The sequence below is a fragment of the Drosophila navojoa genome, chromosome 5, assembly GCF_054131105.1.
Source record: "Drosophila navojoa isolate 15081-1374.11 chromosome 5, UAZ_NAV_1.0, whole genome shotgun sequence".
Taxonomy (NCBI): Eukaryota; Metazoa; Arthropoda; class Insecta; order Diptera; family Drosophilidae; genus Drosophila; species Drosophila navojoa.
This window is the reverse complement of record NC_142893.1, coordinates 22,162,307-22,179,087: the sequence shown is the minus strand read 5'-3', so window position 1 is coordinate 22,179,087 and position 16,781 is coordinate 22,162,307. Positions and strand designations below refer to the sequence as shown.

The 16,781-nt window shown below is 45.8% G+C and overlaps 3 protein-coding genes across 10 annotated transcripts; 2 read left to right on the top strand and 1 right to left on the bottom strand.

Annotated features, from left to right (window-relative positions):
* The first annotated feature begins 612 nt into the window (after nt 1–612).
* On the top strand, nt 613–2,873 carry Nach (nach). The gene is made up of 6 exons (XM_018104314.3): nt 613–1,043; nt 1,136–1,426; nt 1,482–1,930; nt 1,993–2,119; nt 2,179–2,282; nt 2,342–2,873. Exons 1-6 carry the CDS (start codon nt 682–684, stop codon nt 2,560–2,562), a joined length of 1,554 nt encoding a protein of 517 aa, XP_017959803.1. The 5' UTR covers nt 613–681; the 3' UTR covers nt 2,563–2,873.
* A 620-nt stretch (nt 2,874–3,493) lies between these two features.
* Amyrel (Amylase related) lies at nt 3,494–5,443 on the top strand. Its single transcript, XM_018104300.3, has 2 exons — nt 3,494–4,442; nt 4,498–5,443. Exons 1-2 carry the CDS (start codon nt 3,798–3,800, stop codon nt 5,323–5,325), a joined length of 1,473 nt encoding a protein of 490 aa, XP_017959789.1. The 5' UTR covers nt 3,494–3,797; the 3' UTR covers nt 5,326–5,443.
* A 1,593-nt stretch (nt 5,444–7,036) lies between these two features.
* On the bottom strand, nt 7,037–15,674 carry gprs (speckle type BTB/POZ protein). Of its 8 annotated transcripts, none has more exons than XM_018104313.3 (9): nt 14,530–14,922; nt 13,296–13,475; nt 12,970–13,128; nt 12,573–12,611; nt 11,657–11,774; nt 11,263–11,594; nt 11,060–11,200; nt 10,788–10,838; nt 7,037–10,610 (listed from the first exon to the last, which is right to left on the bottom strand). In XM_018104313.3, exons 2-9 carry the CDS (start codon nt 13,464–13,466, stop codon nt 7,644–7,646), a joined length of 3,978 nt encoding a protein of 1,325 aa, XP_017959802.2. In that variant the 5' UTR covers nt 13,467–13,475; nt 14,530–14,922; the 3' UTR covers nt 7,037–7,643. The 8 variants fall into 8 exon arrangements, with proteins under 8 accessions (XP_017959802.2, XP_089116901.1, XP_089116900.1 ...); XM_089260775.1 differs by adding an exon at nt 15,585–15,674 and having other exon boundaries at nt 10,418–10,838; nt 14,530–14,635; XM_089260774.1 differs by adding an exon at nt 15,569–15,644 and having other exon boundaries at nt 10,418–10,838; nt 14,530–14,635.
* Nucleotides 15,675–16,781: the final 1,107 nt, after the last annotated feature.

Below are 16,781 nucleotides of genomic sequence, written 5' to 3'. Positions count from 1 at the left end.
TGAAGAGAAAAACTACAAAAGGAGCAAGGTTCAGACTATATATAGGAATATAGAAAAAGAGTTGAAAATAAGAAACTGCAAACGATAGAAAGAAAAGTGAAGGGAAGGAGAAGAGAAACGGATAAAATATGATGGAGATAAACTAAGATTAATTAAAATGATTTCCCATTTTCAATGGGTTCATAGTATAATGAGATTAAAGAGGGTTTACAAAAGCAGTACCATTGTTTGTAAAGCGATTTGCCAGAATTGTATTTTAAATGATTATTTAAGACTAAGCTAGGAAAGGATCACCTGGAGCAATGGTTAGCTCAACAATTTTTAAGGTCGATTTAATATTTTCTCGGCTAGGATTTCCCAGCTAGAATATGATAGTATAATAGGTCTCAACTTCAATTTAATACTAATATCTCATTAATAAAAAATAAATAAATCTAATATATTGGTAAAGTCTAGTATAATGGGTCTTCAGCAAGGATTACCCATCGAGTATCTATATCGCTCGCATTGCCAGCTAAGCACCTTCACTTACCCCAGTGTCAAGCCCTACACTAATTCGATATTAATAAACACTTGCTTCCATGTCAAACGGCCGCCACGCCCACTCGAACAGCATATAAAAAAGGGACAAAAATAAGGTATCAAATCAGTATTCGGGGCACAGTCCTCGTTCAAGCAGCAATGGGCCACGAGGAGGAGCTAACTCCGGACCAAATCGATCCGAAGATTTCCGCTTTGCATGGCGCCCTGAGACGCACCTGGTGCGATTTCTGTGCGACGAGCAGCATACATGGCCTGAAGTACACACGCGACAAGGACACAAATCGCGTGGTGCACTTCGTGTGGATTCTCATCTCGATTGTGATGTTCATCTGCGCCATCGTCATGACGCAGACCTTCTATGCGGACTACCGCAGCAGTCCCACGCGCATGAATGTGGAGAACGATCACGCGCCCGTCAGCCGGCTCTACTTTCCACCAATAACCATCTGTCCCGAGGTGTTGTTCAACATGGACAAGTCCAAGGCGTACATCGAGTCGCTGTAGGTGAAACAATCTCTCTCTCTCTCTCTCTCTCTCTCTCTCTCTCTCTCTGTCTATCTCCTTTATATGCATATATATGCATCACCTTTAGGAAGCTGCCGAAGAATGTTCAAACATCGGACGTATTGCAGACCTTGCACATCTTTAGCGGATTCATGCTAGACGACGAGCGCTTCTCCTCTGCAGAGGTTGAGCTAATGGAGTCTGTGCTGCAGATCAATAATTTGACCCTGATTCAGTTTGTGGACCAACTGCGCTGGGATTGCCATGAGATATTGCATCGCTGTCGCTATCATGGGGATATTATGAACTGCACGCGCTTGTTCCAGCTGTCGAAGACGTTCTTTGGACACTGTTGCTCCTTCAACCTGCGACAGGACGGGTAGGTCCACAATATAAATCTACATAAATAAAGCTCTATTCTATCTGATATTCAGGCTTAATTTCACTGCTCAGGCTGCTGCTGGTGGTCTGGACAATGGGCTGTCTTTAATCCTCCGCTACAAGGATGAGAACTATGATGCCCTAAAATCCTACTCGCATGGCTTCAAGCTGCTCATCCAGGAGACGGACGCCTTTCCCAGCGCCCATGCCGACTGCAAGTTTCTGGGCCTCAACACCGAATCATTTGCCACGCTGCGCGTCGTGGAGACCTTTTGCTCAGATGCCGTCAAGGCGCTGCCCATCGCGCAGAGAAATTGCATTTTCAGGCATGAGTTTCAGCTGCGCTACTTCTCGAACTACGTCTACCCGAACTGTGAGCTCAACTGCCGAGCCAACAACATGGACAAGCTCTGCGGCTGTCATACTTATTTTTTTGAGTTCAACCGCACCAAGGAGCGGGTATGCACGTTCCGGGATATACCCTGCCTGGTTGATAATTTTCGTAAGTATCTAAATTCATTAAATTGAATTTATGAATTATATTTTATACATATATCCCCAAAGCCGAAATCATAACGCGCAGGAAGAAAACGCAGTGTCCTTGCCCCTTGACCTGTGAGCACTTTGACTACGATGTGCAGATCTCGAACTTTGATCTAAAGCTCAATATGCCAGTTATGGATCCCTTCTAGTTAGTATTTATTCCATTTTCTGTCTGATGCTATACTCACTATATATTTCTCATCATAGCAAAGGAATCGAGCATAATGATGCCATTGTTCATATTTTTCTCAATTCCCAAGTCTATAGACGAGTGCGCGTAGATCTGCTTTCAAACATGGTCACCTTAGTCTGTGAGTTGATCGACCGATAATTCTCAGTTGTGTAAATTCACATTTGCTTTCGTTTTCAGCTAATTTGGGCAGCGCTTTCAGCTTGTTTGTGGGTATGAGCATGTTGTCTTTGGTGGAAATCATATACTACTTCACAGTTATACTGCGCAAGAATTATATTCAGGAGTGCCGCGCACGTCAGAAGTTACAAAGCTGGCATAAACGTCCAAACTTTGCCTGGCCCCCTCACAAAAATAGCACTCGGCAGAAATCTGTTTTCTATATCTCGGGTCGTAAGTAATCAACGTGCGATTGATAAGCACTTCGGACATCAACCATATATTAAAGAACTTGAATTAACGTACAGGCAAACGTAAACGCGTAATACAGAAGCACAAATACTCTATACACATACTCTCTCAATATATGTGCATACATATTCTGGACAACAGCTTTGCAATATTTTATTTGAGCTTTGCAACTTTAGACACGGCTCGGGTACAATTGAGTTGGCAACATTTTGAGAATTTATATTAAAGGCAATTAACCGTGCTTAGCAACATTTAGCATAGACACATTTTGAGCTTTACAACTTTTATCATAGCTTTGAAACACCTCTGGCTTAGCAACATTTTGAGCTTTTACATACACATGCTTAGCAAAGCTTTGCCGCCAGTAATATTATAAGTCTTGCAGCATTAAACACAGAGTAAAATATGAACACAGTAAACGCCGGTAAATTATTAATTTTTTGTAAAATTCTTTGCAACATTTCTGGTACCTAGCAACAACACACTTGGCAACATTGTGCCATAGCTCTACTTTTCAAAGTATTGGCAACAAAAGCAGCTGTTGCCTTTAACTACAAACAGTTCATTAATTACATTTTATTATGTTTTGAAATGAATTTATGAAAAGAAAATTATGTATATTACCTATTAATGAAATGAGTTAATGAGCGACTTATTGCTTATCGATAGTTCCCTCAGGCTTTGTATGCACTATAAGCTATCGCAAGGCAAACACTTGAATATATCGATTAAAACAAAAATTCAAAAATTGTGCGGATTGAATATTCGAACAAAAGAATAGAGTAAATTATAATAAAATGTAAGCAAATATTAAAAAAGAACAATACTAAAAAGAAAACTCTAAATAAATTGAATAGTGATTAAATAAAATTTTCATAATCACAGAGTATATTATGGCTACAACCCTTCAAAGTTCGAACTGAATGGATTGTAAATATAAATACAGCTAGCGAAGCTTCTTTGCCAGGCATATCAATATTTATTATCACAAATACACATATTTTGACTGGTCTTCTGAGTCATGTTGTTGTACGAAGACTATTACCATAGGTCAACATGACAGTTAGCTGCGGCCGTCGTAAATTCGCGTAAAATTCGCCATTGGCCGGGCAGTAAATTGGCTCCACACGAAGCATGTAAATCCCTGGTCAGGTGTTGATTAGATTAGGTGGCGTATGTATATAAGAGCGGATCGTCGCGTGGCTTTCAGTAACAGTTCTTGGCCATGCTTAAGTTGACGTTAGTCTGTTTGTTAGCCGGGTTGGCGGTGGCCCAGCACAATCCCCACTGGTGGGGCAACCGCAACACCATCGTGCATCTCTTTGAATGGAAGTGGGCGGACATAGCGAAGGAGTGCGAGGACTTTCTTGCCCCGCATGGCTACGCAGGTGTCCAAGTGAGCCCCGTGGCCGAGAACATCGTGTCCGAGGGTCGGCCGTGGTGGGAGCGCTATCAGCCCATTTCCTACAGGTTGATCACACGCTCCGGCAACGAGCTCGAGTTCGCCGACATGGTGCGTCGCTGCAACGATGTGGGCGTCCGCATCTACGTGGACGTTCTGCTCAACCACATGTCCGGCGATTGGGTGGGCACTGCCCGAGGCACTGGCGGCTCGGTGGCTGAGCCCAGCAGCAAATCCTTCCCGGGCGTACCCTACACACAGCAGGACTTCCATCCCAGCTGCGAGATCCACGACTGGAACGATCGATTCCAGGTGCAGCACTGCGAGCTGGTGGGCCTCAAGGATCTCGACCAGAGCAGCGACTACGTGAGAAGGCAGCTGATCGAGGTGCTCGATCACCTGATCTCCCTCGGCGTGGCTGGCTTCCGCGTGGATGCGGCCAAGCACATGGCTGCCACTGATCTGGAGGTGAGACTTGCAGTATTTGGAGTTGTAGCAGTTCAGTATATATCTTGCTCTTTAGTATATTTACAGCAACACGCGCAACCTGAACACAGACCACGGCTTCCCCAACAACGCGAGGCCCTTCATCTACCAGGAGGTCATCGACCATGGCCACGAGACGGTCTCACGGGATGAGTACACGCCCCTGGGCGCAGTCACCGAGTTCCGTTTCTCAGAGGAGATCGGCAAGGCATTCCGTGGCAACAATGCGCTGAAATGGCTATCGAGCTGGGGCACCGACTGGGGATTCCTGCCCTCTGAGCAGGCGCTCACCTTTGTGGACAACCACGACAATCAGCGCGACGGCGGCCAGGAGCTGAACTACAAGTCGCCCAAGCAGTACAAAATGGCCACCGCCTTCCATTTGGCCTATCCCTATGGCATCAGCCAGGTGATGAGCTCCTTTGGCTTCGATGATCGCGACCAGGCGCCGCCCCAGGATGCCGAGGAGCGCATCATCTCGCCGGAGTTCGATGAGGACGGCGGCTGCATCAATGGCTGGATCTGTGAGCATCGCTGGCGCCAGATCTACAACATGGTCGGCTTCAAGAACGCCGTCCGCGGCACCCAGATGAACAACTGGTGGGACAACGGCGACAACCAGATTGCCTTCTGTCGCGGCTCCAAGGGCTTCGTCGCCTTCAACAACAACCTCTACGACCTCTCGGAGACTTTGCAAACCTGCTTGCCCGCGGGCGAGTACTGCGACGTCATCTCCGGCAACTTGGTGAATGGCGCCTGCACAGGCAAGTCGGTGAAGGTGGACGGCAATGGCTATGGCTACATTCACATCGGAGCCGAGGACTTCGACGGCGTGCTCGCTCTGCACACGGAGGCTCGCCTGTAAGGGCTGAGTGAATAATAAAAGCGGATATTCCAAAAAGTTGCTGTTCTCATTTTCGAATAACGACATTGAATCGGGATTTATTTCTCAATTGTTACAATAAAACGCACATAAACTATAATTTTGGCTGAACGAATGGCCACACAAACACATACATATACATATATATACTTATGATAAGTTCGATAGCCCGATAACTGCAACGATAACGATAGAAACGTATAAAGTATAAACTTGAACGATAAAGAACACGTTTCCAACTGCAACTGGAAGTGGACATGAATGGCAACTCTCTCTACTTCACTCTCCTCCCCCTCTTTCCCACTCAATATTTATACATATATAATTAGCTGTGATAAAAATGCATATGGCCACGCCTGCGCATTCCACATCCAATAAATCCGCTAGGTAAAATGTCTGTAAATAGAAGAAAGTCGCATTTGTGAAATTTGTAGTTGGCTGTTTTCGCCTCTCTCTCTCGCTCTGCTGAGAGAAAGAGAGAGTGACAGAGGGAGCCATCTGTCAAGCTCTCGCATACACAGGCAAATCAAAATTGACATCGCTTTCGAGTACTACGGATTGTTGTCAAGCGTTTCGTTTTAGTTTTTAAAAACAAGCAACTACAAATCAAAATATAGCAACATTTCAACTACTTGCATTCATGTTAGTTGTACGAACAAAATTGTTTTGGGTTTGCACGGCAGGATTTATCATATATATAGTACATACATATGCATATTCTATGCCGATGCAGCTGTGGCTCATGTTGTTGTTGTTGTTGTCAATGTCGTGTAAGTACAATAAATATATGTATGTATGTATGTATATGTATATCTATAGATGTATATAGTATATAGAATTAAATGCTTTATATGCGTAAATACCTGTAAAATGTTGATATCATTTTCATTTTCTTTGCTTTTTCATTGGTTTATATAAATTATGCTTACAGCTGCTCTTAGTTAATAATCTTATGAATTTCTTAGACACCACATAGATTGCTTAGGTTTAGTTTCCTTTTTCTCTCACAAACAAACATGAACAACACGAAATATGAATTATCCCATATTGTTGTTTTTCTTTTTCTTTTTTTTTTTTTGGCTCTCATTAAATATAAATTTTAATTTTTTAAAATTTTTCGGCACAAAAGTTTTTATTTTAAGATTTAAGTACGGCCCCAAATCCAGCTTTAGATTTACTTTAACATATGTATGTATATATACACATGCACATATATAGGGTATATATAGCAAATGCCTAATTTAATTTAAATCTGATTTAACATTTCTTTCATTAGTTAAGTTTAGTTTAGTCTTAAGTTTAAACAATAAACGTTGTCCCTTGCAATAGCAGATTTTTATACATAAAGAATTGATCATTAACAATATTATACATATATAAATATATATAATAGCTAGTCCATCAAAATTTGTAATACATATTTATATATATATGTATATATTTATATCTATATAACAGGAACCACGTAAAATGCGCACATACTCGTAATATTTGTTCACAATATACCACAAACATTACAACATTTAGTTATTAACATTAATGCAAGATCATATAGATAAACATTTATCATGTATACATATAAATGTTCTCTATCTTTTAATCAGTAATCAGGTAAATCGTGGGAGGAATTATTGTTTCACATATATTTTGTAGATTTTTTAGAATTTCTTTGTTTGTTTTTTTTTTTTTAAACTTTTCTTTTGAGATTTTTCAAGCAGCTTAGCAACAAATTTGTAGTGTAAATTTTCATTTGTACCTCGCAAGCATGAGCCGAGCATTATCCTTGAAGATGATTAAATGTTAATGAAGTGTGCTAGCCTACATGTAAAAATGATCTAACTTAGCCTATACATTAAATATATATTTATCTATATGTATATAAATAGATTTATTCAAGGACTCGTCATTTACAAATACAAACACCTAGCATAGAGTTTTGAAACGGCCTAAAAACCAGAACCATTTTATAAAGTTTGATCTTCGCATTGAGTTTCTGTAAGAACTTACGACTAGAGGGTTGCCAGTGGGTTGCTTGTGGCAAATCCTGGGTTGAATAACATTTAGATTGTCGAAGAAAACTGTATGCCTGCTGACAAAAATATCGTCTCACAGCGCACACTAGATTGCTGCCTGGGATTGAGAAGTCGATCAAAAGATACACATGGATTTATGACTCAGTTGAGGAACGAACGAAGATTAAAGTTCAAGAAACATTTCCCTTGGCTGTCTATCTCGATCTCAATGACTAAGCATGGGGAGCTTCTTTTAACACTTGATTGATTCGTGCCCTCGATCGCCGTTTAGAAACTCTTGCCCGCATCGTGGATGCGCTTGCGGCGACTATCTCGGCGCCGATAGCGATCGATGATGCGCGAACGATGCCGCTCCGGGCACAGCGCCTCCGGAGAGCTGTCAACCTTCTTCATCACGATGCGGAATGTGAACGTGTGCTTGGGCGAGGCGCTGGCCGCCCGCCGCGGCGAGGGCGGCTCGAACTCGCTGCCGCTGGAAAATCCACAGGAACCCAGCGAGGCATTCGTCGGGCCTACGCCAATGCCCATGGGCATGCCAACGCCCGTGCCAGAGGCGGGCACGCCAGTCACCCCGCTCAAGGCGCTCGGTATGCGTGGAGCGCTGGTGTAGCCGGAGGCGGAGGGCGTGGACATGGAGCCCGTGGAGAGCTGTTGGGTGAGCACCGAGCTGGGCCGCGGCTCGAAGATCGAGGCACAGCGCACATCGGTGCACAGGAATGTCTTGACCTCCTCCTCGCGCTGCTTGATGGTCAGCGGAAAGTGCTTCTTGCTGGGGTCAGCGTAGGGGCTGCGCTGCGGCTCATGGCCATGCGGATAGGATGAGCTGGAGTCGTAGCTGTCGCGCGAGCTGTAATTGGAGGAGGTCTGCTGTGAGAGCGGGCTGCGTGCCCGCGAGAAGGCACTGAAGGGCGAGATGTGCAGCTGGCGAAAATGTTCGGTCTTCTGCTTCTTGGTCATGGGGAAGTTGGGGGATCGAGCCGGCGTCATGCCGCTCGTCTCCGAAGGCGTGTAGTCGAAGTGGGTCTCCAGGGAGGACTTGCGGCCGCAGGAGGAGCCGGAACGCTGAAAGGTTTCCGCATCGACTAGCTCAATCGAGCTCTTGCGCAGATCAATGTGTCGACGGCGATCGTCCGTGTCGACGATCTCGAAGCTAGAGGTCTGATCCTCGTAGCTGGTGGACTGATAACGGGATATGGACACATCGAAGCTGGTGTCACGCGAGGAGTAGGGGCAGTCGAAACTGGATTCGGCTCGACTGGACTTGCGATCACCGTCGACCATCTCGAAACTGTCGCCGCCGGAGTCCAGACGCTGCAAATTGATCAGATCTGTGTCCGTATCGACGCCCGGACTGCGTAGCTGTTCCAGGAACGGCGAGCGCGGCGGATCGAAGGACGAACGACGCGATGGCGGCTCAAACTCAATAGTAGGACACTGCAGCGGCAGCTTCTCGGGCGCTGGCGGTGCCGCCGCAGCTGCAGCTGCAGCTGCTTCCGCCACAGCGGCGGCTGCCTCTGCAACGGCACGTGCCACCGCCTCGGCCTCCTCGGTTTCGCGCCGCAGCGCCTGCAGATTAACATAAACTGGCTCTGGTGCATAGGCTTTCAAAATCTCCGTTAGCTCCGCCCGCAGCTCGTCGGGTATGATCAGATCATTCGAGTCGGACTCACGCTCCTCGCTGATCCGCGGCTCGATGGGTTCCCGGCTCTCGGAGCGCCGCGTGAAGTGATGGACAGCCGGTGTTCCGTTCTCGCCATTGAGTGCCACCACCTTCAGGGAGTTGGTCACGTCCTCGACGAACTGTGCCATGGCAGCATCCGGTTGCTCCGGCTCGCCCTCTTCGGGCTCGTCCTCGGCCTCCAGCTCGGGCTCGACCAGTTCGCGGAGTCGCTCATGCTTGATATAGGACTCACCTACCTTCTCAAAGTGCACATTCGCCAGCTCGAATGGCAGCTCCTCCTCTGCTCCGCTTGCACCTACCTGATCCTGTGCGTTGCCCGCATTCGAGTCCGTGCTGGCTCGCTTCGACCCGGACGCCGAGCTGACCGCCGATGACTTTTGCTGCAGCTGCTGTTGTTGCTGCTGCTGCTGTTGTTTCTCCTCCTCCTCCCGACGGGCTAGACGACGCAGCTTCAGGGACATCTTCGTGTAATGCGCAAACTTGAGCGACATCTTCGGCTCGAAGCCCACCTCGGACATCTGCTTCTGCACGGCGCTCTTGGCGGCCGTCGACGAGGCTGCCGGGCTGGCCGAGAACGTGCTCTGCCGTATGAGCGGTCCGCTGGACGAGCCAGACTCGGCCCGGGTGAACGCATTGGCAAAGCGATTGGTGCGCGTTGTCAGGTGCTTCGATGGCTTGCGCACAAAGGCCAGGATCTCTCGCATTACGCTCTTCTTCTCGGGCTGCGGCTGGGCCTGGGCGGCTTCCTTTTCTTTCTCCCGAGCAGCCGCCTCGGCTGCCTCACGTTCGCGCTCTGCACTCTTGTAGGTCTCGGCGGGATTGGACACTGTAATGGGCGGTATGGGTCCCATGGGACTTCGTTTCTCGCTGGCAAAGTAAATGGGCGTGAAGAGACTTATCGAGTTTCGCTTCAGCCCAATGAAGCCGGTCTCCTCCGGCTCTGTGGCCATGTCCTGCACGTGCACAGTGGATGTGGGACTGCGCCTCGTGTTCGATGGCCCCGCCTGGCAACTGAAGTCCGAGGGGGCGACTGCGCCCAGGGGCGAGCGGCGCTCCTGCGTATGGATCTGTATGCTGAAGGTCGGGCTGCGCCGCTGTGAGTCTCCTGTAGGACTACGCGCTGTCGGACTGGGCTGCTCGTTCGGGGACCTCAGGCCGCTGCTGGGAAAGAGCGGGCTGCGGCGGCCCTGCGGACTGCGATCGTTGAGACCCGCTGGACTGCGCCGACCCTGGCTCTGAGCACTCAACGAGATGGACAACTGGCCACTGTTCTTCCGGCGACTGGAGGCACGCAGCGTGCCCTGGCGCGAGAGCGTGGTGGGCGTCTTCTGCGAGCTGCTGCCCGGACTCTTGGACTCTGGCTGCGGCATCACCGGACTCTTCGGTGTCAGCGGGCTGCGCTTCTTCTCGCTGCTGGTAGCATTTGTGTTGAGGGTCAGAGTCGGAGCATTGGGGCTGCGGCGCTCGGAGGGACTGCGACGAGTGCGGAACGATTGGGACTTGGCTTTGCGTATCTTGGGCAGCGATTGGTGGTGGTGGCGATGGCGGTGTGGCTGGTTGTGGGACGAGGAGGAGGAGGAGGGGCCGTTCAACCTATGTTAGTTGCTGTGATGCGGTCCACTGGCGGGGTCGCTGCTGCCGCTGGAGCTGAGCGTGGTGTTCGAGCCGTACGGGTCCAGCGAGCTTTGCACGGACATGGACCTTCCTTGATTTTGACGGGCGCGCCTTACTCGGCTAGAGTTGGGAGACAGTTTTCCGGGGTCGATACTTTCTGGGTCTGCCTGCAATTTGTAGAATCAGACATAAAGGGGGACAACAGGATGGATAGCATAGGCGATGGGCGACAGATGGTTAAAAAGTGCATTGACAGACAGATGGAAAGGCAGATGGAAAGAAAGGTAGATGGACAGATAGATAGACAAGTAATGCGGCATGAATGATACTGAGTTATATAAACAGCAAAGCAGCCAACAGCAAATGGACGATTGAGCACACAACCCACCTGGTAGGCCAGAGCGTTCATGATTATTGCATAGGGCACCAAGTTCAGCGGATGGATCTCGCGCATCAGCACATTGGCGGGAATTTTGTGGAACTGAATGTACTCCAGAAACGTTCCCAATATCTCCTTGATGTCAATGTTCTGAATGGGAGAGGGAAACTATTTGTTATTGGATCTTCCCTTGGGGATCATTGAAGGCCTACCGGATTGTTATCGAAATACTTCTTGCTCCACATGAGCGCTGCCTGGAACTTGGTGAACTCATCGGCGCGCAGCTCCTCCCGGGCGAGTATCAGGCGTACTACGTGCTGCGGCAGCAGTGTAAAGCTGCCCAGATTCAGAACCTCATTGCCATGCTCGTCCACAAATTCGAGCACCTTCTGCACCAGCGTCTTGGTGCACTTGTATTGGATGTACCGCTCGGCGGAGGCCAGCAGGGCGCAGACGGTGTCCACATTGATGCAGCACTGCACAAAGCCAGCGCAGGCGCGACGCAGCTCCTCCAATCCATAATAATCGGCCGCATTCATGACGCCTGGAGGAAAGAAAAACTAAGTTAGCTAACAGGATCTAAATATAATTGCTCTCAATACGGACCCAACAAGGTGCGCGGCTGCAGGGTCACGCAGCCCGTGTGAATGTACTCGATGAGCTGGCGGAAGACATCCGGCTCGAACTCCTCAATGATCAGCGTCTGATGCTGTTGACCAGAGGGCTGTAAAAACAAGCGGATATTAGCAAAACTGATTTGGAATTACCTGAAAGAGACTACCGCTAACAGAGGCTAGTAGAACAAGAACACTTGAAACACAAGCTTAGGGATTAGTTTTGACAATTGGTCACATAAAACATGAACTGTAGATGTACTTATAGAACAGGGTGTATCTATAGAACGGAAATGAATGTCAAGCGCAGGGTATAAGGGACATAGATATATAGAGGTAATTGGAAAGCGATAGCAGAAAAAAGATATAATATTTATAGAAGATATAATATTTCTTATATACAGAATTAGTTCAAGTACTTCAAGGGAGGAAGCTTGGTTTAACGAACTCTTCAAGGCAAACAAGATCAAAGTGTTACAAATATTAATACATTTATCGTATCCTACATTAAATTTACTTAGTATTTGATGCAGTTTGGACCGTATTTTTTAGGAGTATTATTAGACATTTATAAATATATACAGCGTATAATGGTATATCTCTTCAAAGCCTGCCTTAAAGCACACATACTATATACAACATACACACGCACAGTAAGTACAGTGAATTCTCGTGAATAGCATTTTCAACTAGTAAATAAATTAGCTTAAAATTTGGATTAGTTTGTTTGGAATTAGTTATAAATTTAAGATTACATTTTACTACTTTAATTTGATATAGTTAAAGGATTCACTGTACTATTAACTAGGACACAACTACTAATTATAACTAATTACTCAATATACGCACACGCACACATACACATACACATACATAGAGTTTATCGCTTTGGTTAACAAAGCGTTTACCTCGGGTATCGGAGCTAATTGTTGGGTGAAACCGGTTCTCTATTATTATGGATATTATTTTTGGTGTTGTGTTTGATTTTTATTTTGTAATTTTGCGGTTTATGTATGTTTGGATGTTTGGGGATGGAGTCACAACAGAGTACGCACAAAAAAAGTTACATATATATTAATGAAGGTATTTAGTAAATACATATTTACAACAATGTACATAAATAATAAAATATCAATCGACTCAAAATCGAATAGAATCGAATGCCCCAATCAGCACACACCCATACTCTCGTTCACACACACACACACACACACACTCACACATACACACATAGATACAAACACATACACATACACATATCCAAAGCCCTCCCCTTTGAAGTTAATCGATTATGAGACTACGAACCTGTTGTGCGGCATTCTGTAGATTGAGCAGGGGCTCCGAGGAACGCTTGAGGAAGAGTCGCAGCTTGTTCTCCTTGGTGGTAGTCTCCCTCTTTCGCTGCGGTGACGGTGCAGCGTAGAGCATTTTGGCAAAAACGCGCGAACGCGACGCCAACACAGCCTGTGGCAGGAAGAAATCATGATAAGGGATAGGATAGGACTCTCAACTGGACTGGATGCTATGTCGATTACGCAGTGACCTGGTTTCGAGCGCATACGCAGGCACACGCTCACACACACACACACACACATTCATATATACATCTATATATAAATATTGACACCTACCTTGACGGCACAGACGGGCTCGCGGGTGTCGCCAACGAGGAAGGTGACATCGCATAGCTCGGGCATTGAAGCCAGGAACTTCATGTCCTCGGCGAGTCCCGTTTTATTCTCGAACGTTGATAAGTCCGGCTCTGCGTCAGCCATGCCGGGTAGTATCAATGCCTCGGGCATTTGGGTTTACTGCAAGACAGAAAGGGAGGCGTTCAGCTGACATTTAAGCATTGATTTCCGTGTGGGTTGCGTTGCGGCCATTCAGGACTTAGCTCGAGCTTTGGGCTTAGCTTGCCAGCCAAAACGGAACTTAATTGGAGAACAGGCGTTTATATATAGCACACACATCGAGGCTGACTCAGTGGCTGTGGCTGGCGCTGATCCTTTAAGTCTGCAAGGACTCCCCAAGTAATTAAATTGTAATTCAGGCACACAGACAACAACAGCTCGGCCCCACAGTTGTCTCTCGTTGTCTGTGTGCCCGTCTGTGGTTAGCCGTGCGTGTAGCACCTGCACTGGATGTGTCCTTGAACGTAGCAGAGGCAAATAAATTACAGCTACAATAGCGAGAGGAGCCACGACACAAGGACCACAACAACGCCAATAACAACTACATCGAATATGTATGCTGCAGTCGAACAGGACCGACTGCTCGATGCTCTTTTGTGATTCAATAAATGCAAAGGGGTTTCCAGAATTAAAAATAGTAGAAATGGTAGCCAAACATAACAGTATATATAATAGGATTTTACTTTGAGAGTTTTGGAAAACAAAAAAACGTTTAGAAACATTTAAAAAAGTTGTGTGAGTTGGAGTATATTGTTATTGATATTTATCAAGGCCTCAACAATGACTCAGGACCAAATCAACACAAAATTTGTACAAAAACCAATATACTCCTTTCACATGGCGAACGAGCATGATGATTCCCCACAACATGAACAACAATTGTAGACAGTAGCAACGGGAAATTGATAAATGTACAGTCGGTCCTTGGAAGGCAGGGCGCAGGGCGCACTCAGGGGGATTTTCAGGGCTTCAACGCTATGAATCGAAATATGAGTGTTGAACATGCAGTAAAAGTACGAAAAATGGGCCAAAAATGTATACAAAATTACTCCAAATAATTGAAAATATGTATATTTTCCAAATTTTAAATGTTACCTGAATTTCAGACTAAAGAAACCCTGTTGAGTTATATAACGAAAAAGTAAAGAAAGAGGGAAAAATTCTTGCTACTTACCTGTTGCAAGTTGAATTGATTTGTGGCTCAGCTTAAGAATTGTATAAAGTTTTGAAATCAACGGATGTCGAGATCCGTTAGCGTGCTTAATATTATATCATTTTGACTGCAAACAGTTGGAAATATTCGAAAAAAGAAGACAGAAAAGCGAATTGCAAGACCAAAAAAAGAGAGAAATGAAAGATGAGAATTTACAAAATAAATGCCGAAAAGTATTTATTGAATTTACAGCATGCGTGGAGAATTTCGGTGGTTGGGGTGGGGGGCTCAGGATTGAAGATTGGGGTTGTTGATGGTCGGGACAAGCAAATTGTGCTGTGTATAAGTGTGTGCAAGAATTTGTATGTGCTACGCATAAATAGAAGGGCCACGGGCCACAAGATGCGATGGGCGGGGCCGAGAGGGCGAGGGGCGAGGGCTGTTTGTAGATTAAATGGGGATTAAAAATTGAGAAAGAGCTCAGTAACAGATTTGAATTAGGCGAAATTACGAAATTACGAAATTACTTTGATAGGCGCTCTGACGAAGTACAATATATGTATATATCTATGTATATGTAGCTCTCTTTATGTATATATATATAAATATATATTTTTATATATTTATATATTTGTGTATATAGATGAATGTGGTCAAAGCTCGTCGCGTTCTCCAAGTTTGGGGCGTCACTTTCACTTTTCACAAATGCGTGTGTATTGGTCTGAGTATGTTGTACGTTTGTATGAGTGTGAGTGCGAGTGTGAGTGTCAGAGTGAGCGTGAGTGGTTGTGCGTGTTAAGCAACCAAGGCAAAGAAGGCAACACACACACACACATACGCACGCACACGCACACACTCAGCAGCGAATCGAATGCAAAAAGCAAACTTATGAAGGACTTTGGAATGCAACTACAAATGATGCAAACTAAACGGGCAACCGAATTAGACAAATTTGACTTTGTTTTTATTGTCTTGTTACTTGAGCACACGGACACAGGCACAAACACACGCACTCAGCAGACACACACACGCACACGCTGGCCACACAGTGAAAGCGCACTAGAAATGTTATGAACCGTTACAGACGAAGCACGGGAACGTTCTGCACACGCAGCAGCACCACCAGATACTTTTTCAGTGGCATGCCCCGCAATTATTGTGTCTACATCAAAAGGAGTTTCCTTCGATATGTCAGCCAGCAGCTGCTCCACTGCGCATGCCCTCCACCAATCGATATGTATATATATATATATATATATGTTTGGGGAAAAGGAGGGGCATTGGGCAGTCTCTCTCTACAAGGGCAACAGTTTGTCGCGTGCTGCCACAGCCACTTGTTTGCATTCCGTTCGTGACATTCGTTTCTGGTACAGGCTGCTCGGATTGTTTATGTGGCCAGTGCGCAGGTGCCGCAGCACAAAACGTAAACAATGGCCCACAATCTGACAGTTGACAGTTGGCAGTTGACACTCACCCACACACACACACACACACATATATATATATATAGGCATACGAGCAGGACTTGGCTGGCTTGCTTGGCCACTTGACATGCGCCCGACTCTGTGCCTCGATGGCGCCTCAAGGCGCGTTGCACAGAGTTTTTATATTTCTTGTTTCGTGGCATCGAATTACGATAACCGCACAACCAGGGGCGCAGCGTAAACAAACAAATTTGGTGACAACACTTGAGCTGGCAGCTACTTGAGATTCGAAGGCGACAGGCTCAGGGCGACCACACTGAAAATTTAAAGCTGAACCAAATGATCTGTGCACAGTGGGCGCGATCGACAGAAAAGCGAACAGAAATAAGAATTAATAATATGTATATGGGAACAACAATCATATTTATATTTATAGATTGAAAATACAAAAACGGTTCTAACTGAGATATATACTGATATTTATCACAATTTCTATTTCTCTTAGATATAATAAACCAATTTAATTCTACATATTTATGTACATATTGATAACGATATGACTTATCACTGATTCAAGAAACAGGTGCAAATCTTATTGTGTGCCATAATAAAATTTATTGAAACAACTAAGAAGACTCTAGTCGAGACTGCTCGACTAGGAGATACCCTGAACCCTCCACACGCACTAACTGCCCAGTAAGCAGCGACTGCGCTTGGGGTGCGCTGCAGTGTGTTCAATATTAAACGAATTTATTTGTTGAATAATTTATTTTCTAGACGTCCAATCTTAATGAAACTTTCAGAACATACTCATAATGTTCAAATGAATGTACATTCCAAGCACAAGTC

Excerpts from the sequence above, each read along its gene's own strand:
- gprs (XM_018104313.3), bottom strand. The coding sequence starts at position 13,466 with ATGCCCGAGGCATTGATACTACCCGGCATGGCTGACGCAGAGCCGGAC. Across the intron at positions 12,612-12,969 it reads TACAGAATGCCGCACAACAG|AGAACCGGTTTCACCCAACA; the intron begins GTTCGTAGTCTC and ends CCATAATAATAG. Across the intron at positions 11,595-11,656 it reads GCAGCCGCGCACCTTGTTGG|GCGTCATGAATGCGGCCGAT; the intron begins GTCCGTATTGAG and ends TCTTTCCTCCAG.
- Amyrel (XM_018104300.3), top strand. The coding sequence starts at position 3,798 with ATGCTTAAGTTGACGTTAGTCTGTTTGTTAGCCGGGTTGGCGGTGGCC. Across the intron at positions 4,443-4,497 it reads TGGCTGCCACTGATCTGGAG|TATATTTACAGCAACACGCG; the intron begins GTGAGACTTGCA and ends CTTGCTCTTTAG.
- Nach (XM_018104314.3), top strand. The coding sequence starts at position 682 with ATGGGCCACGAGGAGGAGCTAACTCCGGACCAAATCGATCCGAAGATT. Across the intron at positions 1,427-1,481 it reads TTCAACCTGCGACAGGACGG|GCTTAATTTCACTGCTCAGG; the intron begins GTAGGTCCACAA and ends TCTGATATTCAG. Across the intron at positions 2,120-2,178 it reads CCAGTTATGGATCCCTTCTA|CAAAGGAATCGAGCATAATG; the intron begins GTTAGTATTTAT and ends TTCTCATCATAG.